This window comes from Grus americana, chromosome 4 (genome assembly GCF_028858705.1).
Source record: "Grus americana isolate bGruAme1 chromosome 4, bGruAme1.mat, whole genome shotgun sequence".
Lineage (NCBI taxonomy): Eukaryota > Metazoa > Chordata > Aves > Gruiformes > Gruidae > Grus > Grus americana.
The window spans coordinates 79,411,936-79,434,529 of record NC_072855.1 but is presented as its reverse complement, the minus strand read 5'-3'; the positions used below and the strand labels follow the sequence as shown (position 1 = coordinate 79,434,529).

Genomic DNA, 22,594 nt, shown 5'->3' with positions numbered 1-22,594 from the left:
CCATTATTAGCTACTGCGTATTGGTAATGATCAAATAAATAGCTGTCGACTCTGCACATTTCAAATATGAGAAAAGAAAGGAAGTATAATCTAGAACAATATTTTAATGAAATTCCTTCTGTAGTTTTCCAAAATGGAGTTAATTGGTACACTGCTGCCCTGACTGGGACAAGTGAAGGTGAAGTTCAAGGCAGACCAAGAGACGGTCAGGACGGGTTCTAGAAGGTGAGTCCTGGCATGGCGCTACATGGGAATCTACCAGTTAAACTGGAGACGATGGGGATTAAAGAATGAATATGTAAAATAACTAGAAGAAAAATGACAATGCTGGGGCTGAAAGGGGAACTATGAGCCTGGAGGAGACTCACTAGTCTTTGCCAATGACCTGAGCACAAGGAGTAGGACTATCTCATGCAGCATTCTTACACTTAGGTGGAAGGCACTATAAATACAAAGGAAAACAGGGGCGTTGTGCAAGAAGAGCCAAATAACCTTGAGGGCTGGGTAATCCAGCAGTGTTACGTGTAATAACAGCCAGTACAAAGCTGCACGCTCAGCAGAAGTTTCTGTGTACTCCCGGGTTGGAAATGACAGTTGAGGATAAATACACGGCTGTCTTGGATGATCTGCTAATGTGATGTAGATGAGAAGAGCGCAAAAGTCGTGCCAGAACAGAGCAGGTGTGGAGCTCTCAACAGGGAGAAGAATGACACTGTCAAGTTAAACACAGCCCCGACCACAACTGTACGCGGTACTTCAGAAGAACCCAAGCTAATGAAAAGACAAACCTCAAACCAAAAAAGATGGTGAGGAGCTATTAACGTAGCTGGGAAAACGGAGATCCTATCAAGAGAAGCCAACCAAGTTAGCACTGGTTTTGTACCCTACGAAAACAAAAGGTGGGAAGCGATCCAATCAGCCTTCAAATGAGACAGCTCTTCTCTGCATATCTATCCCCAGTATAGGAGAAGTAAGAATAATCAAGGATACGTTGAATACGACTAAAATTTAGACTGGAAAGTATGGTTTCTAGCCGTCAGACCAATGATATTTTAGAACGGTGACATGAGCAAGTCCAAAGAAACCTCTGAATGCAAGATGAGGGTTAGGTAAGGGATTTATGTGCTATTGCTGCCAGTGCCACGCAGGGACTACGTATCTAGGGCCATGCTGCAATCTCAGAGCATCTCTCCTTAAGCCTTAGCCATGCTCTAAGGCTTTGAGCTGCTGCTCCTCCTCTGTCACCTTTTCAGCTTGGACACGCTCTCGCAATCCTGAACTGCCTTCTGTCTGACCCCACAGGCTCAGAACACCCACTGACATAGACACAACCCTGCAGGCTCAAAAAAAAAAAAAAATCACCTCTCGGCTTCTTCTCCTTCCACCCTTAGCAGTCCCATTATCCAGAGTGAGTGTCAAAAATTACCTTTTTTTCTTTAGGATTGCTTCCTCTAAATACGGTTAAGTTAAAAAACCCCACAAAACTGACAGCCCTGCTCCTCCCAACGCGTTCTCAAAAAACAGAGGGGGAAAAAAACCCCAAAGGAAAAGATGAAATAATTCTCTAGTGCAATCCATGTCATTCTGCTATAAACAGTTACTGTCCAGGGCGCACTGGGACAGGTGAACCCCTTTCACTTATGCTTTCTGGCTCTACACATACCCAGGTCACATCCCTTGACAAAACACTCCTCTATGAAAAGATCAAAAATCTACTTAACACTGCATTTCAAGAAAACGTAACTACTCTTTCGATATTACCTGTTTCAACACCGGCAGTGGAGCTGGAATGTGAAAAACAAAGGACGACATGGTTCCTGCTCCCATTGTTTTCACATTTGAAAATAAAGTACAATAGTTATCATTAGCTAACTGAATTATTTTCCTAAATTTAAAAACAAAATAATCCCCGCTGAAGTTTAACACTTCATTCTATCATGTTCCTTTACCAAGTATTATTTCTAATGGGAGAGTGGTGTTTCAAGAAGTAAAATAGGGACACGATGAAGTTCGAAGGATGAAATCTAAGCTCCTATTGTCCATGCCAGGAAATCCAGCTGCTATCCACACAAAGACACCTCGCACAAATGTAATCGTACCCTGTACAGAGGGCTTGCACCTGAGCTAACCTACGCTAAGCCAGAAGTCAGCGAGGCTGGGCTCTGAGGGATGCAGCACCATCGGCTGCAAGCGGGAGAGAAGCAAAGGACCCGAGCAGAACCTCCCGAAGAAGCCGCGACTCTTCATCTTGCTGTTGCCACCCTGAGCGCGCTGTAATTTACACTGCTCCAGATCTGGCTCGAGGAATTCGGGTCTGTGCACGCTGAGCCATGGCGTGACGCCGAGGGTAGGAGGGGGCGAGCAGGGATGCTCGAATGGACAAAAGAGAAACAGGATGACGGGCGAGACCCGAGGCTTACCCCCAGAGACGTCGGAACTATCGGACAGGGACTATGCAGCAGTTAAGCAAAGAGCGTGTGGGCAAAGGAGCTCAGAACGTGAGAGGGACTTGTACGGCTTAATTTACAAAGTAAATATGTAAACTGGCTCAAAATCAACTTGCAGTGAACATAAACTAGGCCTGAGTAAGTAGAGGTGGCTGGAAATCACAACAAATATTACTCAAACTTCTGTTTGTCAGAACAGTGATACTTTTCTTCCTGAAACTTTCTGGTCAGCTCTAACAGCTCCATGTATGCTATTGCTTTTTATTTTTTTCAGGTTTTCCTGAAGCAGGGGGGTTGGAACTAGATGATCTTTAAGGTCCCTTCCAACCCAAACCATTCCATGATTCTATTTCAGGTTTTCGAACCCTATTTTGTGTGACTTGTATCAAGCCTTATCGACATTCCAATATTTTTCTGCTCTTCAGGCTGTCAGTTCAGGGCCTGAACTGGATCAGTTGGGCGTCACAGTTGAAAACAACAACAACAAAAAGCATTACTGAAAAAATACTTGCACCAATACCACGTGCACACTACTGAATATCACACACACTGCATAAATGACCACAAGAAATTACACCATCGAGAGGACGGTTTCGTAGTTTTTAAGGCCAAAAGCAGCTATGAGACTATCTGGTCTGACCCGCGTCATTTAAGCTGGTGGGTCTGAATTGTTCCTTACTTGATAGGTACTGTTGGTGACCCTGAACGGTGAAAATGAACGTTCTGCCATTTCCCATCGCGACGGTGCCAGACCCGCGTTTCCTCTGACTGCATAGTCTTTGGCATCCCGCTTCCATCCATGTACTGCGTGAGCCGGATATACGCAATGCAAGCGGCGTCGTCGCCCACCAGGTGGACATGAGGATTGAGGATAATGGTGTGGATCGGCTTATTACTTTTGGATAAAGCTAGGAAACAAACACACACACACAGAGGATAAATTAGATTTTCTCTACGTAAGCCAAGGTAACTACAAAACAAAAAAATCTCAAGCTTGGTAGATACCAAGTAATAATTATTGTTTACTGATAATCACAACTGACAACTAGCTCAGGTACGTTGTAGAAACGAGCACAGTCACAGCATAAAGTATGTTTTCCCCTTCCCTATAAGGAAGCCAATCAAATGTTTAATAGTACATATCATTTAATCCATGTACGTACATGGATTAAATAAAGTGGGGGCCATCATCTTGAGTTTCCCAAATGAGTTTTCCCAATACTTCAGTTTCACTCTGTGTCTAATGTCTAATGACATTGGTATTTAGTATTTTCCGTTAAAATAATTCAGCGTTTAACTTGCTCTTGTGACATTTTCAGTGCTGATATCTATGAAAACTAAAAAGCAGTGGTAATGAAAGGAAATATGTTAAGGAAAAATATGGAAACTGCTGTTTTGGAGATGGAAGAGATTTTAGGAATACAATAATCCCATTTTATGCTCAGACATTCCTCAGTACTTACTGGATAAACTGGTATCTTCATTTACAATATTTTATTTCCTTTTGAGTCAAGTCTGCTCTAAAACAGTTACCTGCATGATCCTCCAAAACTTTATTAAATCCACTCTATGGGTAATTTTTCTTTCTTACAGCTGAGATGATGCTAACATATCCCTATATATAAGAGAGTGTATTTACACTGATGTTTTCATATGTGCACACACACAGAGGAGTACAAAACAGACAGCTGATCTCAGGAGTACAGATTGAGTACAACATCTTCCCCAACACATCACATACTCACTGTAAGTGCTGCCTGTTGCCTGCAATCACTGTAATCACTCGATTCAGTGATTTTTAAGTATACTCACAGCATGCTTTTCTCTTTTCCCCAATGGAGAAAAAAAAGAAAAAGGATGAGAATTACTATGATTTGTTTGTTTTTTTCTTTTATACATCCTGACTTGCTCTTTCCTGAAACTTCGCTCCGCTATCCAAGGTGCCCTATGTTGGGTGAACGAGTGTCACAAAGAGAGACGGAAAAAACACAGATAGCAGCACTCTGAATGAAAAAAAGAATACTCCCTTCCCCTGCCCAAATCAATTAACTCCCAAATCAAAATGCTAATTAGACCGGAGAAACACAATCCCAAGGAACAGATGAAGATTCGCGTAGATGAATGCGAATATTTACCATTTTCAAAGTAAAACCGGTGAAAGTCCATCCCTTCTACCAGATTACCCAAAGCTTCGGGTTCAAAAGATGTAAGGCCTGGGTCACAGATTTTTCTGCGGAAAAGAGGAAATTTGGTAATAAACACATGCAGTCCTACAACACAACTCTGGAGATATTACTTTTTAAATGTTTCCTTTATCCCCATCTGACAAGTTACCTGTGCCATCACACTGGGAAAGAACGTGAAACCAGAGCTCCATTACTTCTCCCTATTTAACTAAATCAGTAAATTTGGCAGCTTGCTTTAGGTGGACTAGATTTCATATAAATCGTCTTTTGACCGAAAAAACCAGACTGCCAAAGAGGACCCCACAAGTCAATGCTATTAAAAGTAGGAATGTCTACTTCTGACTCCAAAAACTGCCTCTGTGCAATCCAAAGGATAATTTTTATGTCTCACGTCATTACTTAAGCAAGAGTTATTTTTTTTTTTAACCCCAATTTGGAATAAGTTCCCACTTGCCATTTGTACAACAAAGGTTTTAATGTGATCATACCAAACTAAAGCGTGGTGCTGGCAAGCCTTCAAACAGCACGAGCAGTGTCGCTGTTGAACTGCGAGGCTCGTGCTGCAACAGGATAAAATCCACCCGGAGAAACAAAGCAGACCAAAAGAAATGCTGAGAAGGGCTTTCCTCTACTTTTTACATGGTTTTTTTTTGTTTTTTTTTGAGGTAGGAAGAGAAGCAGTGATGGAGTCGTGTCTTTACAGAGAAAAGCTGAGAGAGAAATCGGTTCACGTTCCCCCAGGAAATTCTTGCCTGGTGCTCAGTGGAGGCTGGTGGAACCTTAACTCCACGTGGTCTTCCACGCTAATATCAATCTCTGTGCACGACAAAAATTTTCTGCTAAAAGAGGCTTCTACTGCGTTTTCTGGATTTTAAATCACAAACACGACTTGACTTTGGTAGGCTGCACGTTTTGCATCGGGATTACGATCCTGTCTCGGCAGAGTAGCGCCTTGGATTTACGCTAGCAGCTCCTCTGACGGAGGCTCGGGTGAAGCTGGGGCAAGCAGCAATGAACATGCCTTGTGTTTCTTGGGGACATCTGAGAACAAACTTCAAGAATAGGTGAACCCAAACACACGCTCATATATGAATATGCATATTTACACAGACAGGGTCAAATACATCAACTCTCCTCACTCCCTCCTAAACGAGAAAACTTACGTGTAAGCTTCAAAGTCCCCATTGTTGATAGCTTCAATCAACTGCTCGGTAACCTTGATAATCTCCTGCTTACGAGCTAGAGAGAGATACAAATACAACTCTTAAAACGGAAGGCAAAGCGGAAGGCGAGAGCTGAAAGGCTGTCCGAAGAACAGCCCCAGCAAAGGCATTCTGTCAGTCCTCAGCTGGCGCGAGGGCCGTTTCTCTTCCTCGTCTACGGCCAAAGGACATGATGTTGTATTGCTGCTTTACGCTCTTTGGCCTTCAGTGTACTCCTGTGGTCAGGAGGAAATTAAATATACGTCAAGATCAATTTGCTTTCCTATCGTGCTTCTAATCATCTTTCCTTCACTGAAGGATCTGCCGTTTAAAAACCGAAACAAACCCCAACTCTTAACTTCAAATTAAAGGAAACTGGTTATTGTTTTACGAGCGATGCTCCAATGTTTCATATACACACGGGGCCTTTACCTTTTAAGCATCTAATGCTGATTTTCAGGCATCTCTGTAACACTTGGTGTTCGCTTTGGCCAAATGGGTCCGTTAAAGTAAGGAGGAATTTAGGACTTAAGCCTATGATCGAGATCCTCTGGTGCAAAGCTCGTGGATTCCATACAACGCACATGCATCCACACAGGCCTAATTACAACGCAGCGCCTTTCAGCTCTGACTTCTGTGATCGCACCCGCCCTTCGCTTGTAAAATGCCTAATGCATCTCTAGTACAATAAATCTCAATGAGATCATTCGGCGATATGACACTACCTCTACTACTACTACTAAACGCTAAAGAGTAATGGAAACAACAATCAGAATATGGATTTCTAGTAAAGAATATTCAAACTCGAGCAGTGTTTGCGTATGCTTCAAAGGCGAAACTATGTGAAACAGTTTCTCCTTCGTCTATCAGGCAAGAAATAAGCTCACACTTCAGCATTTGTTAATGCTGATAGGAGTTACACTATAACAGGGAGGAGTAAACAAATTCCTGCACAGTGGTATGGCTGTTACTAATATCCGTTACTCTAGGAGGGCAAAGTTTAAGAGACCTTCCATGAAGATGGAAAATGTTGCTGACTTCACTTTGAAAACTGACTTCTACTTTTAAAAACCTTTTTTTTTTTTTTTTTTTTGAGGAACAGACGTTTATATTTTTGCACTGTACATTTCTCATTTGGTAAAGTTCAACCTCACACTGATGAAGTTCAACCAGAGTGGTTCTGCTCTCAAATACAGAATTTTGTGAGTTTAATGCTAAACAGGCAAGGGACACAGATTTTACGGGTACATTTGCAAGGATTTAACTTACATTCGACTCCTTACCAAACCTCAGAAAAAAATCTATCTGGACGACCAAGCTTGAAATACAAAGCAACACAAGCAACCAGGCTGTAGTCGCTCTCTTGCGTAAGCAACAGTTGTAATTCTCCCGCACACTCCTACACGTTGACTAGGCTATTAGCACACACACACGCAAATATGCTTGGAACGTTAAAACCAAAGTACTCAGCGAGCTCCCATTCTTCTCCAAAAAAGAAAACGTTGGGGAGCATGGGCAGCATGTTAAGTCTCCAATGCTGTACTGCAAGAATCGGCATCGTGGTGTTAAAGAACCTTTTCATTTCTTTTATGCTCCACCATCTCTTTCAGTAAGCGCACACCTAATATATTCAGATAAAAAGCACCAAAAAAACCCCAACAAGGAAAGCAGTGATGGAGAAAAAAGTGGATATAAAGGTCTAGCGAGGCTTTTTGTGAGTAGCTCTTGACTGCTAGACAGCACGATGGGTAAGAATATTTCAAGTATGAATTGCCTTTATTTTTTACTGTGGAAAGTACAAAGAATTTTAATGAAGAGATGTTTTGGCTGCAGATCAGCAATGGCTCCATTGTCAAGTGTTTCAACAGCACAGACCAAACTGTGGACATTGTATGGCATTGTCAGCACGAGCCAAGTGGTAGGATGGTTGAGCGAGAAATAACGGTGCAGTGTTAGAAAAGGCTGCAAAAAGAAATCCAGAATATGCAGACTTCACGCAGAGAGGAAGTCACAAGGTTTGCGTGCAACATCTCACATACATATAACTCAACTGAAGGATTTGATTAAATAACGTGGTAACGCATCCCAATCAGAGTCTAGGAAATTACAGACTATTAAATCAGACAGTGGAAAATGAGGTAAAAAACTCCGATGAGCTGCTACATAATCATCAGATCATGTTATTGGATAACAGTGTAAGCAATGAAAACGTATACAAAGGTACTGCCGTTTCCACGTCCAAGAGACACAAAACCACACGGACACCTAATTTTACTTTCGCTTAGCTAGAGACAATTGGCAACAGTCCCTTTTTCACTAACATCAGTCATTTCTTTCCCAAGTTCTACCCTGAGAAGCCCACGGTTAACTTACACATTCTATATACTCTGACCGGGAACCGCAAACAACAGTGAATATCGGAATATATCCTATTACACGACATTCTGCGACCCAAGCCCAGAGGCTTATTAAGGTGTCTTGTTTTGTTTGAAATGAACGGTGCGTTACCATCAATTTAGTTGGACTGGCATCTGTTCGTGCCTTCAATAGCACGAGTTGAAGGAGTGTGAAGGGCAGAAGTTTCTCTCTGCGACTCTTTGAGATTTTGAGACTTGATTTCAATCTGAATGAGAATGGAAATTTTTGCTAACATATGTTTAAAAAAAATAATGGTTTGGGTCAATCAAAATGTTGCACTTCATTCGTACCTTTGAGGTTGTACTACATTACAAGATATAATCTGACATCGACCCCAGGAGGGAGAAATTAAACCGATTGCCAAATTGCTCTTTTTCCTGTTTTTTCTTCCAAAATAAAATTGCAGTGGGACATTTGTTTACATGAAGTTTTCTGACAGGAGCCACCTAGTATTGCAGAATATGGTTCCGGCAAAGATTCTCCAGACAGTACTAACATCTAGTAGAGCTGTGTCTGCTGACCTGTCCATGGAACATAAAACCCATCCATCAGGAAGCTCTACGGGCCAGCAAAGTAAGTAAATGAGATTAAGGCAGTATCACTGGCTCAAATCAATCACCGTCCAACTCCAGCCCTAGCGTCAGTTCTTCCAGTACTTGTGGAAAGACTTTGCAGCTCACGACGTGCACCGTCAGGAACAGAAAGATGTCAAATCATCTGCCTCCCAACTCATTTCTCCATTTTTCTACAAAATTACAAGCACCGCGTGAAACTGTATATGAAAGCAACTATGCTGCTCTTCCCTTTCAGTAACACACAGATAATTACGCACATATTAGAAAATTAGATTTCTTCCTATTTAGTGATCTGATATGCAATCCCACTGGCAGAAAGTGAATAGTTGCCAAAGACGGAGGTGAAGCATAATTTAGAAGCTGGAGTTCCAGAAACGATTTATTCTGTGTGCAACCTCCTCCCTCGTTCTCAGCCCTTACTCACTTGAGAGCAAGAGTGAACGTTACAAGAAAAAGATGGTCAAGAACACAGCAGTATGAAATATTCTGTAGCATCGGATATCAAAGAATAATTAAAATAATGATTCTTTTGGGGGGATCTTTTTTATCTTAGCAGGGAGACATACAGACCAAAAGTATTCCAGCTGATAAATACATTGTCTAGGAAGCAGGGGGTTAGCCTGGGAGGAAGGAAGAGAATGGAATGGGGAAGAACTGGAATACATCAAGCAGAAAAGCGGAAGGCGACTGGAAGGCGGCGAGAAGGAAAAGGCAGCCGTGACTCGGTGGCCACGTCAGTCAAGTCAAACACTTGGGCTTTTCCTTGGCACCAAGGAAGAACTAGGGAGGGCGCGGAAGATAAACTAAGGTGAAATGGATATGGGTAGGAAGGAGGTCTGGCTATCGCAGACTGCATCTGACAGAAATAACTGGCACTTATTAAAGTGGTAAGAAAATTACCCAATTTTCATTATAAATTTGATGGAGTACACGTAACGTGCTCTTCCAAACCTCCAATTTCTTTTTCCATCTAAACGCACATTACAAACTAGACAGGGACAAGCAGCAAACACACGAGGCATTAGGGAAGAGGCATCTGGCCAGTTCCCATCTGCCAGATAACTGTCATTTACAATCACCATTTTAATTTGATTTTTTTTTTTTAAATCCAATAGTAAACTTTGCTTATATTGAATTCTAGGAGAATTATGCTGTTTGACTTACAGCGGCAATTTTATGCTATTATACTTTTTATTTGGTGTCCTAAATAAGGTACTTCAGCTTTGGTTAAAGCTGGCCAGAGATCCGTACGCTCTCTCCCAGCGCGATGAGACGACCGGACTGAACCAAACCTCGCCGTTTCTTTGGCATTATGAGCTGTCTTAGTGTCTCCCTTTAAAATATCATCACGTGTTCGGAGCGCAATGACTGTACTTAGTCTTCTGGCATGTAAGAGTGTCTGATAAATGACAAAAATACTCTAAGATACAGGAGGAAAACTCAAAAATTGCAATGGGATTCTGATGAAACTGGTTGAGCTACTTTTTATAAGGGGTGCGCTAAAAGCCGATGGAAAAATCAAAGCCTGACCCATCTAGACTGTGCTGAAGTACGACAATTGCTTTCTATGGCAAAAAACTACGTAATCTCTGTAAGCAAAGGATTACTTAGCACAAATGCATTTGGTGTTTTTAAAACAACGGAGGTCTGAGGGAAGAATATTGTTAAAAGAAGTCAAAGAGGCTGAGCAATTTTCTTGAAAAACTAAGAATGAAAAAGGCTGCGGATGGTATTGCAGAGAGCTACCATAAAATGGCAAACTTCCCTGGAAAAAACGGTAGCTTTTCCATTCTTTGCTCAGAATACAGGTGACGTAAATCCATGAAAGAACAGACCACGGACCTACTCTCTAAATATAACCGTTACCCCTGTAGGGACAGTGAGTTAAGGTAATAAGATAGTAGCAGTTCAAAAAAAACACGACCCCTGCTTTGGCAAGCGAGTAGCTCTATGACTAATACAAAGGCAGTTCAAGCAAAAATATTATGAAGAGCAGCTATAAAAAGACCAAATAAGAAGAAAAGAACAAACCAGGACATTTTCTAACACTGGCTGAATTTTTTTCTGCAGCACTGCCGTAGTACATACGTTAACTTTAAATGAGGTATTAGCCTCTAGCTGTATTTCTCTACCTTTTTTCCCCACTCAGCTACAGGGTGCGGATAATCTTACATAACTAAAGAACACCATCAACGCTAACATCTAAAGAACACTAAGTAAGAACACCATTTACTCAAAAAGCAGCTAACACTATAAATACCTTAAACCTACAGGGTGCAGTTGACATCAAGTACCACAGGGGGAACAAAAAAAAAAGTACAAAACAACAGCAAAATCTGGTTTTCTAGGAGGGAACTATGGGCTTTTCTTCCCTTCCTGTAGCCCCAGGCAACATTTGGAAACTCATCTACAAGAATCACACAGAACAACGGATATTTTGGTATTTTAATTGCAGACAGAAGGTGTAGAATAAAAACGAGCTGCAGATATGTGAAAACGCAGCTTTCAGAAATACACGTAACAGAAACGGCATGTTTTGCGAAACACAGAGAAGAACTCTTGGTAACTGACTGACCACCGTATTATCCATGAAGTTCGTCATAATCGACACCAGTATTTTTATTCTGAAAACAGTAATTTAAAACACCTTACACTTCATTCGGATATTGGAGTCTCTTTCTACCGTTATCAATCCTCTAGATGATTGACTATGTAATTACTATACTGGAATGGTTATTAATTACCCCCACTGATCTTACAGAAGTAGGAATACATTTTTTTGATTGTTCTTTGACGTATTTCTTTTAACACAAAATAACCCTAGGAACAGCCTTCATGCTAGCAAAGTTATATAAACCCAATATTTTTGGTCTTTCAGAAAATAGCTTTTCAAATGAGCACGGTGCAGACAGCAACAGGGCCGGTGAAATCCACGGCAAAGCCAAATCGTCTTTCAAGTAACACCCGAATCAGGGAACTGCACGCCCCTTACTACGGCGTGCTCCGAAACAGAGCGCGGTGAAATCCCTGCCAAGCAGGCCAGCACCTCTCCGGAAGAACGAGCTGGCCTGTTTACAGATTAACACATCAACTCAGAGATGATGAAAATTCTGCTTCTTACTTGCTCACGTGTTGTTTCTCATGGAAAAAAACCAAAACCCTTAACAGTCTTCCACTCGGTACTCTTAACTACCTATCTTGGTACACATCAGGCCGGATTAATCTCACAATATTTTGGACATGTATAAGCACAGACAAGTGAGTTAGTTCTCTCAATTCCCCTCCCTTACAGTCAAGCACTTTCAGAGCAGGATTCATCATACCCCAAAATAGATACCCGAGACAAGCGTGACTCATCTGACCTATTTGCGTTGACTAAAGGCAGTCTAGACAACTAGCTCAAATATAGATAACTACATCCTGGGGACTTCTCCTTCAACAAGTTTACCAAAATTTAGTGTACCTAAGACCAGAGCTCACCTCTCACCCCACCGCTTAACCTTAACCTTTGGCGTGAACTGAGACATCCGAGCGTCATTTCGCAGGTAACGTCTGGTTCCTAGCGCCTGCCGATTCCAGAGATTCGCTCTGATTCATCGAATTATGATACGGGTGGGCGGTTTGCAGAATTTCTTTTAGCCTATCGACTGTCTTTCACCGTTCTGAAAGCCTGTAAGCCTACCGCTTGCCTAACGAAAAAGAATTTAATTCGTTAGATATGTAGGCAAATATCTGAAAAATTAACCCAGCACTTTTCCACTGACAAAAAAGATCAAGCAAAATGAATGTATTTCCCATTTAAACCTTCATCATAACGTGATGCTAAGCAGCTCGTGAAATGCCCTACAGAGTTTCTTTTTATTTATAGGAAATTAATTATTTCTAAAGATGCTCTCCCCGTGGAGCTACCGTACAATTATACTAATACTTATACTGTGTGGGAAATGTTTATTTTTTAATGACAAATCACCTACAGACTCAGAGCAAAGCTCTATCATGGTCACTGCACTTACGAGATACTGCACTATGGCTTCTCAACATGATACGGTAATCACGGAATCTGGCTGCTGTCTCAAGAAACGATATTTAAAGTCTCGATAACCGAGGCATTAACAAGCTTTGCCCCTGTGCACATTTTTATTTCAACTGTGCTCCTACCTGATGACTCTACCGCTAGTGTTTTGCAATGGAAAATCAATAACAACCCTCAATTCTACACCTTTTTCCTTTTAAAAAAGCTTTAAAAAGCAATGAGATGTGTTGAGATAACAACAACAACGATCCCCAAACAATAATTCTAAGAAATGTGGTGTTTGCCTATTTTACTTATAGGAAAACTGTGTTACCTTTAAAAATACATTCCTCAATACCTCGAGCACCTAGGGCCGGAATGGAGATGTTTTCTTCTCCAGGACTTTGTGTGATAATCCTCCCTCAACTTGCCTTCTCTCAACACACCACATTGACACCCTCTTTTTCCCATGTGTGTTACAGAGCAGATTAAAACCTACCAAGTTTACCAGCCAAGAAATCGATATTTTTCTTGTTTAGAATTATAATGTATGCCAGTAATTATAATAATTGCTACTTAACAACAGAGAGTGATTCCTATTAAATGTACGTTTCTAAACTCATACTACACCAGAATCGCACACTTTTAAAATTAAGTTGAGGATAGGTGAGGTTACAGGGACTTTACAGTTTCTTTGGTCACTTGACTTGGTTGTTTAACAAAATTAAATATTCCTGTTATTGAAATGAAGTTATTTTGAAACATCAGAATAATTAAAAAAAAAATTTCCTATTAATTCCTCTCTTCTTTAAGGCTCTGTGCAGTTTGTGCTGTCGGTATTTGTAGCTCTAGTTTGATTTCCAGTCGTCTATATATTGGTATATACTATCCTGCTCCTCCCTCGGAATGAAGCTATTCTTCCAACATTACCTGTCAACAGTCGTGACCGGAGACAGCCCATCGTCTCGGGGACCGATTCCCCTCTCACCTGCATCACCTACCAAAAATTCCACTCCAATCTGAAATAAGGTTCAGGCCAGTTACACAGAGCCCGTGCTTCCAGGGCACACCTGGATCTCACCTTTACCGGTGCAAATGCCCACTCTTACTAGCAGGGCAACTACCCCAACGCACCCAGGACGCAGGACGAGAATCCGGCAAGCAGCACCTGCATTCCTAGAAGTCATTCCCCGTTTCACCTCACCAGGTCCCTCCACTCTAAAGAATTTCTGAGTTAATTTATAAACAAGAAATGCATCTACCCAAGCCTTTTATGCTCTACCAGTATACACGCTACTAACACAATGCCTTTTACCTCTCCTGTTTAAACTGCTCAAACAGTGTCCTCACTCTAGAGATTTCCTTTAGAGTTAACTGGTCGCTACTTATCACAGATCTCCTCCTAAGCAAAGCAGGAAACGTTGCAGTCGTCACCAATCAATGCTGCAAGCTAACAGCTGGCACAGCAGCTCTAAGGTTGGTTTATCCATGGTGATGCTGAAGAAAGTAACTCGATGACGTACATAAACGTAACAGGTAATTAATCTGGAGACCATATCCAGGAGCCAAAGCCAGAGGCGAGAGTGAAATCTAAGTTGAAAACTACTGCAAAGATTACCTCTGCAAGACACAACTTTCTGACATACATACCGGCTTATACTGCTGTCACAGCCGATGATAATATCTTCACAATTAATAAAACTTGGCCAAGAAATAAATATCTAAAAAACCATACTCCATAGTTTTGTAAACCCTGAGAAAAGGTCATTCCTAGATCAGACAGATCGCAGTATTGACCTTTTTTTGTGCTACCGTCAGATGATGGGGAGGGAAGAGAAGGAGAGACAAAAGAGATCATCCGAACGGATGAGTCTCTCAACTTACACAGCACAGAGGAAGGAGTGGAGTGGGAGAGCTCAGACTCAAGCGCATGACTCTCTGAGTTTGCATTTTTCGTGGACTTGCCCGCTGAATTGATGGAAAGAAACACAACATATGAACAGACAAAGATGAAGAGGTAGAGGGTGATCAGAATCCTCAACAGGCACCGACAGCAGGAGCGGCCGCTGGGGCACGGCAAGCGTGGTGACCACTGAGATGAAGAAGCAATGGAAGAGGAGGAGTGGTGGGTGGAACGTAACCTCTCCACGTCACCCTCCGTTGTGAGGGCTGTCGGAAGGTCAAGTAGATGTGAAGGAGGAAAAAGAGAAGGCCAAAAGAAAAATAACCATAATTTAATTACAAGCGACAAGAACTTACAAAATCTTTTGAGCAGACAAACAATGTTAACGATGTGCTTTTGGGAGGCAGTGTGGGTGCCAAAGAGCAGCTGTAAAGGTCGTAGCCATAATTGACTCTGTTCAGATGCCAGCGCGGATTTATCCCTCTATCCAGTCCTGAGATACACAGGGTTTTAAGAGAGCTTTTTAAAAAAAAAAAAAAAAAAAAGTCCTTAGAAATTTGAAGGTTTTTCTTCAGGAAAGTATGTTCCAAACAGATTAAATTGGTTTCTTTCTACTGTTAAATCAAATAAAAACAACAGGTCTGAAATGAAATAAATTAGCAAAATATGAGAAAATAAATGCCTCCTGAATGATTAATGTTTTGAAGCGATGTACCTTACAGAAGTATTAAGCAGCACAGATTAGCCAGAATTTACCTAATTTCTAAGTGCCATTTTTTCCATCGGAAATCATCATTCTTACTAGAGCTTTCATTAATTCGTTTCCAGGAACAAAAAAACCCAAAACCAAACCAAACCAAAAAACCATGAGAAATCTAGATTTCCTGACCCAAATTTAACAACTCTGCTTTCTAAAAATCTGTGTGCATTGCTGGCAAAAATAACGATGGTATTCTACAGCATTACTGAGAAAACCAATGTATCAACCTCCTGTCCAAGAGGTGCTGCCACAGAGTCCCAGTCTCATTGCTACGGGAAGGAGAAACCCCACCAGCAACCCCAGAAGGCGGCATTGCCCACGGTCCAGTTTTCAGTATGTTCTTTCTGATCGCTCCCGTCCTTGTACTCGGGAGGGACCACCGTCACGCAGATCAGCCCAGGATCAACGGTTTATGTCAGAACTTTATGTTAGCGAGGAACCTGAACTACAGCTTCATGTCATTTCAGACTCAAATTCTAGATTTTGCTTATTCCTTGAATTGTAAAAGCTCGCTATTGTTTGCCGAGCACTGTTTCTAGTAGAAGTATCTTCCAGCCCTAAAAGATGTAAATCCATACGTAAGCAAGACAAAAAGTTACAGACACTAAAATTTTTCAATAAATAACAATTAAAAGTAAGCCTGATTTTACTGTCTTCAAGTTAAAATACCTGCCTTCAAAAGTGACAAGAGGGTGAGATCCTGACATGAGAGGAGAATGCTGTATGCATTCCCCGACAGATACGAGGTAAGAATCTGTTCCTAAGGACGTGTTTGTGACAGCTGATTTCAGACCTTTTTTTTTTTGTTTTTAATTGCTACCTTTCTTAATGAATCGTAACGTTCGTTATACTTTGCACAGACGTGCATACGCACACACACTCCCACAGGGCTCACAAAAACGCAGCCGTGCTGGAGATGCTATATCCCACACAGACTCACACGATCTGCAGAACTTCAGAGAGTCAAATCAGTAAGAAATAAGAAACCCACTTGATGCAGAGCTGAATGTTTTAAATAGCTGCGGGCGGGCGGTCTGCACAAAGGAAGGAGCCTTGTACCCGTTTGTGCAGTCTCTGCACGGTGCCGGAGGAGCAGGAAGGAGGAATGAAGCGCACAGATCGCACGCCTTTGCAAACAAGAGTCGCTGTCTGCGAGGCGGGGGTCACGCCGCAATACTAGAAAACATACGTTATATGACTTTATGTTACAGAGCGGCATCCCCATTTCCCTTCTCCTTCCCAGGTCGTACTCCGTGCTGCGAAGAAAAGCACAAAGACTTTTAAGGTCCTTTAGCACTTCAGGTGAGAAACATTCCTTCTAGAACGCAAATTTGGTGCGAAGCATCATCCTGAGCATATGCGTAAGGACCCAGACAGTCCGTAATCCCAGAGAATTCTCTCTGCTACCTCTGAAATCCGCTTGTCCTTATCAGCAGCTTATCGCCAGCTGCAGGCAGTAGCTGTTCCTGACAAGAGAAACAGCTTTCTCACTGTTGTCCTACAAAATCTACGGCCAGAAATCAAGTCTGGCGTAGGGGGAAAATTCTCTTTCCTAAGTGCCCTGCCAAAGCATGAAGCTGGAGCTTGTAATAGCTGTCACGGTTGCAGGACTGCTATTCCCTGAATCATTCTAGAAATTAGACCCTAGGGGAACCGTTAAATTTATAATAAAACAATCTGAAAAGCAGCCTCCGGTGGAAGGACTGGAAGTGTGAGAGGAATACTAAGAAGTGAAAAACCAAGCAACCTTGCAAGCAATTAATAACAGGGAGATTACAGTTGATTTTTAAATAAACAGAAAACAAAATCCCTATACGCTGGAATAAAACGCGCACCGGTGTCTGGTGAGCAGGGCGGTGGTACCAGCAAAGAGAAGGACACAACCAGCATCTTGTCTCTCAGACCGCTGCCAGACCCTCTCTTCTGTTTTGGGAATGAAGTCCGGCGCGGCCATCCGATCTGCTCCGAACTGTGATGCTAAGCAATCATTTGAAAGAATGAGGCAAAACGTTTTCATGGCGTTTTTTCTTACAATTGTATTCCTGTGATATAATTCGGTGCGCTAAGCTTCAGATAGAATTTTGTAAAAATCCTACTGCTGTAACATCATGTTGTATCATCACGCAGAGGCCCTGTAATTAAATTATTCATTTAATGAGGTTAGTTGCTAAACCACACATAATGGTTTGAAGGAAGAAATACAAAGTGTTATGAATAAAGGTAAATTACACTGTATTTTCCTCTGCATCAGCTGCAGATACCTGTAACTGTTCTCCAAGCCGTTACTTCGCATTAACTCAATCCGCTCTCGCTGGGTCGTTACTTAAAGCGAGCGGGGACCGGCTGTTAACGCACCCGAGACTTTGTTCAAGTGGAGGCGAAACGATTCCCTGAAACTTTGCGAACGAAGCGCCAACATCAGCGACTTAATTAGAGCGAAGCGCAGCTCACGCAGCACTCCCAGGCACAACGTGCACAACGTACAGCTGCGCGGCAGCACAACCGAGACGCTGGGCTCTGCCACAGCTCCGCTCTCCTGCGCAAGCCGGAGCTAAGCCGCCACGACGTAAACGCCCGACGACCGCGATACGCGGTGCAATGTAAAATCTGCGCTTTCAATGGCGGGCTTGGCGGACAGCCGCTTTCATGCTTACACACTCACCCCGTCGATTCATCGCCCCGGCAGCACCGATCCTGCCATCGAACACGCACGGCACCCGTTCCACCGGTCAGAACGTAGGCGCTAGGTATTTTTGACAGAGTTCTAACCACTCTATGTTTGAATCTCCTCTAAATTCTAAAACTCTCCCATGCTCTTCAGAGGCCAACGAAGCTCTTTAGCACCCTCAAGTCTGTATTTTAGGGCACGGCTTTGCTAATACGTGTTTTTGGCACGACACTGCTTCCAACATAAAGCAAACCTCAGCAAGCAAAACCTTCACTGAGAATTCTCCACATTTCATCTTTACTATCATCTCTGGCTTGTGTTTCGCCTGTGCGTCTAACATCGTTCTTTGAGGCTGAAAAACGATCTTGTCCGTGAACCAGAGATGCACAAACCTAATACTCTTTTTCTTTTAAATCCCTTTGCTTTAAAACACAGTGTTATTAAAGTAAGTATGAGCGACATCACAGTATAATATTTAGAGGGGAAAAAATGGAAGCAAAACCAGTGTCTGTGAAGTTACAGAACTCATTTATAAAAAAAAATTATTGATTTTAGTTTTTTTAAAGAATAAAAGGAGATTAAAATAAGTGCATGGACAGAACAGAAGAGAAACACAAAAAACCACTGGCATCTGAACAGAATGAAAATTAAAACGGTGACATAAAATAAAAAAAAGCAAACCCAAAACACAAATGCATGCTAAAAGTACATAAACTAAGTAATGGTTACAAAGCACTGACTTACACATTTTTAATCTACTACTATTATTACTGGAACTAGTATCTTAGTTAACAAGCAGTAACTTTACATTCTGCATTTTAAAACATCGAGGCAAATGGTGTTTTGGGAAATGAAAACTCAAAGGTAAAGTGGGAAACACAGCAAAAGTAACACAGAAGAGCTTAGAAGTTATTTCTTTCAAATGAGGAAAAGTAGTATTCTCTGTAAGGTTCATTAGGAGTTTCCGTGTTTAATGACCTAAGGAAACCCATTCAGGTAACTCATGGTACTGCTCCTCCAAGCGCCTGAAGCTTAGAATCGTACCTTTCACATCCTCGTCCTCGATGGTTGTGTTGGAGCTCTCGGTCGATTCCTGTTGGGAAGCAAACAGAAGCAGAATGTGGAAAACCAGGCAAGCCTTACCCGCGCGCCTTTGAAGATGACGGTTAGTTACAGGTATCATGCAAAGCCTTGAAGCAGGGTGGGATGTAATTCACAAACAAACGGTCACACACCGATTAAGACATTTCCACCTGGAACGGATGTCAAACATCGCCATTCTCTACGGTAGGGAACACAAATACATTTCCTGCTGCCTAATGCTTTTACTTCACAGGAATGTAAAGGACGCGCTTGTTTTTTTTTTTTTCCTTTAACATCCAACTGTACAAAGTCCATCTGAAATGTTATGTGAACTACCTCAGCCAAGCAGGAGAGCTTGCCATTTTAAGCTCAGTGATTAAACCGACTGCGCGAGGTAAGTCATTCCATTCCAACTTTGAAACGCGCAGAAATCCGCGTGCCACAACGTACAACTGCTTTTCCGCTCGTGTGGCTTACGCAACATATATTACAACAGTCTCCCAGTGATTTTAAGATTATTGGATCAGATTCTGTCATTTTATACTGTTTTTGTCATTTAAAAAAAAAATGTTGTGAAGGAGCTGGAGACTTGATAAATATATGATAACGACTGGGAGAAACGAAGGTATCTTTGGAGGAGCATTCCTCAACCAACCAGTCACGGCGAGGAATGACTCATCTGTCAGACAGTTTATACTGAAGCCACCACACTGTTAAAAAGGCAAGGATACTCTATCTCAGGCTTTCATCGATTACCAGAAACATGAACTATTACGGGCAAATTCAACAGGGCACTGTCAAATCTAACAGGGGTGCAATTTTAGAAAGTCAGAAAGTTTTAAAACTTGATTTATTTTATCCGTATACTTTCTTGAAAAGTAGAATCAATATATATCTATATATATTTAAATTCACAGCTCAATAGCAAAAAGGATTTACTGGCCTATTTTTATCTGAGAGAGAGAAGGTAGGACTGGTATTGTATTTAACTCTTAAAAGAATTTTACAATTAAATAATCAAAGGTAAATTTGACGGTGCCCTTTATTTACTGTGTCCTCACAAGGCTGAGCCGAAGGAACGTTCAAAACGGTTAATGCATTACTCAGACCTCAAAAAAAAACCCAACCCAAAACGTATGTGCATCCATAAATAAAACTACACGAATTAATTCACACACAAACAAAAACCGAACAAGTCACCATGCTTTTCCTGAACTGGCTGGTGTTAGACGTTTCACTCTACACAGATGTATCATGCTCTATCACTTAAAAGATTAGATAAAGCACTTATCAGTAAACAACCCCCCCAACACAAATACGCGTTGTAAACACCATGCACGAGCTCACACGGCAGATGTAGCCTGGAATATTGAAGCACCCGCTCCAGTTGCCATACTACAAGGATCGGTCTTTCAGACAAATTTAGGGGTAAGTCTCTGCATTGAGTGGTTTTTGGGTGGCTGCTGTGACCTCTCGGGACATTGAGTGTCTTAATTGCTATGATTACTTAATAATAATAGGCAAGTAGATGTAGTCACGCCAATATTTTATCTGCATTTTCTGGTCTTTAGTGGACTTCAGCGATAAGGGTTAGACTAGCATTCGAAGACAGGCTGTTTGTTGCTTATGAGTTTCAACTCGGGGAGCCGAACAAGTAGTAACGTGATAAGAAAAGCTCTGCGTTCGACAGCTGCAAGGTACGTGAAGGAACGGGAGGTACAAGCACAGCACACACCATCTGCACTTCCATGCTCGGGGAATGTCTGCATGCGTTATTTTTTCACTCAGATTCAACCCCTCTCATGTGAAATAACCGCCAGTAGTTAAGACTAGGTAAATGAAAAGTCAGTTCTTTAAGTCAAGACTGTAAACAGTGAAATTTCTGCTGAAGAGTAAATTCTTTCCAGGAAACCTAGAAACATGTGTTATATGTAAATGATGGTGTTTCCTGGCCCTTTTCAAGTCCATGCATGAAAAAAACAAAACAAAACAAAACACGTTTTAGGAATCGGCTGCCAAACGCAAACATCACAATACACAAGAAAAAGAAAAGAGCACGAAGAAAACATATAAAAATCAAAAGACCTCTTTGTCACTTGAAATGTTAACTTTTTTTTTTTTTTTGAAACCGCTCAGTGATGTTATGGAAGAAAACCAAAGTCCTGTGCAAAAGACACGTCACAACATGGTGTATAAGCATGCTGAGAAACAGCAGATGGATAAACTGAAACGATGTCTTTATCTACGGCAACAACTGCACGTGAAACTCGTCAGTAGAATCTCACCGTGCTCTGAGAACAGCGGTCTTTGGTTTTACTCGGACTACAGCGTTTTTGGCTGAAACGAGAGAGACGCCGGGCTCCACCAGCCTGGCTGCACAGCGTACCGAACCCTGCTAATTGCTAACGACTCCCCCAAGAGCTTCGGAAGCTCAGCAATCAGCGGGACGCACGGAGCGGATCAACACAGATGAAAACAGGCTCAAGAGACACGGGGTGTAACAAACGCAGGAATGAGATTCTCCTTGATAAACTCCTGGCACGGCCCTATTCGGCTGTGGAACAGTGGATGAAATGTGTGGTGTGGAAAAGCAAGATGGAGTTGATTCTTTCTGAATACCTTATTTCCATCAGGGTTGTGGATTACTGTAGTTTGGGGCTCCTGAGCGAGAACAAAATAAAGAGAAAAAGAGTTCCCATTGGTAAATACATTCTCATTAGCGTGAGGGAGCGCAAGAAGAGCCAGCTCACAAATGCCGAACACTGACAAGAGCTAAAACAAACGTTAACTGTTGCCAGAGGGTGAAACTGGGTGTCTCTCATACAGATTTCCTCACGAGCAAGCCAGCAAAGACGACCGTTTCACCTAATGCAGCAGCATGCACAGACCTTATTCACGACCAGCGCAGGCAGGGCTTTGAAGCTCTGGAGACCGTCAGAGGCTCTCTGCTGCCCACGGGCATAGAAACGCTCTGTGCGCTTTCCTGTCCGAGCCAAGCCAGACAAGGAAATCACCTTTTTTTTTTTTTTTTTAAAGCATGTTTGCTTGTATTAGTATTAAGTGATCAAACAAAAATACAGGTGAGTTAACTACCTCTAAGCGCTACCGTGTTTTGGAAGATGTACATTACTACCAATTGCTGCCCTGGTGGAGCAGCATAAAAGTAAGCGAGAGAGATCTTTGTGTCATTTTGAAGTCTAATTTCCCTCAAATCCTTTTCCCTTAAAAAAAGGATTAAATCATCTTTGAAACGGCAGTCAGCCAGCATACTTTCAGCGCGGACTGTTGTGCACGGCTATATCTGGGAACAGACTGCCATATATACTCATGCGTGAAACCG

The 22,594-nt window shown here is 42.0% G+C and overlaps 1 protein-coding gene across 21 annotated transcripts in view; it reads right to left on the bottom strand.

Moving 5' to 3' along the window:
- The window catches only part of CAMK2D (calcium/calmodulin dependent protein kinase II delta), a 150,134-nt gene that overhangs the window by 3,566 nt on the left and 123,974 nt on the right, over positions 1-22,594 (bottom strand). For 11 of the 21 annotated variants that reach the window (XM_054825711.1, XM_054825715.1, XM_054825709.1 and 8 more), the window contains 5 exons: positions 21,874-21,915; positions 19,216-19,264; positions 5,797-5,872; positions 4,583-4,677; positions 3,127-3,355 (listed from right to left, as the gene is read on the bottom strand). In XM_054825711.1, the coding sequence (XP_054681686.1) occupies positions 3,127-3,355; positions 4,583-4,677; positions 5,797-5,872; positions 19,216-19,264; positions 21,874-21,915 (491 nt within the window). Of the gene's footprint in view, positions 1-3,122; positions 3,356-4,582; positions 4,678-5,796; positions 5,873-19,215; positions 19,265-21,873; positions 21,916-22,594 lie in introns of those variants that run through there. The other 10 variants (XM_054825722.1, XM_054825730.1, XM_054825727.1 and 7 more) reach the window with 2 other exon arrangements.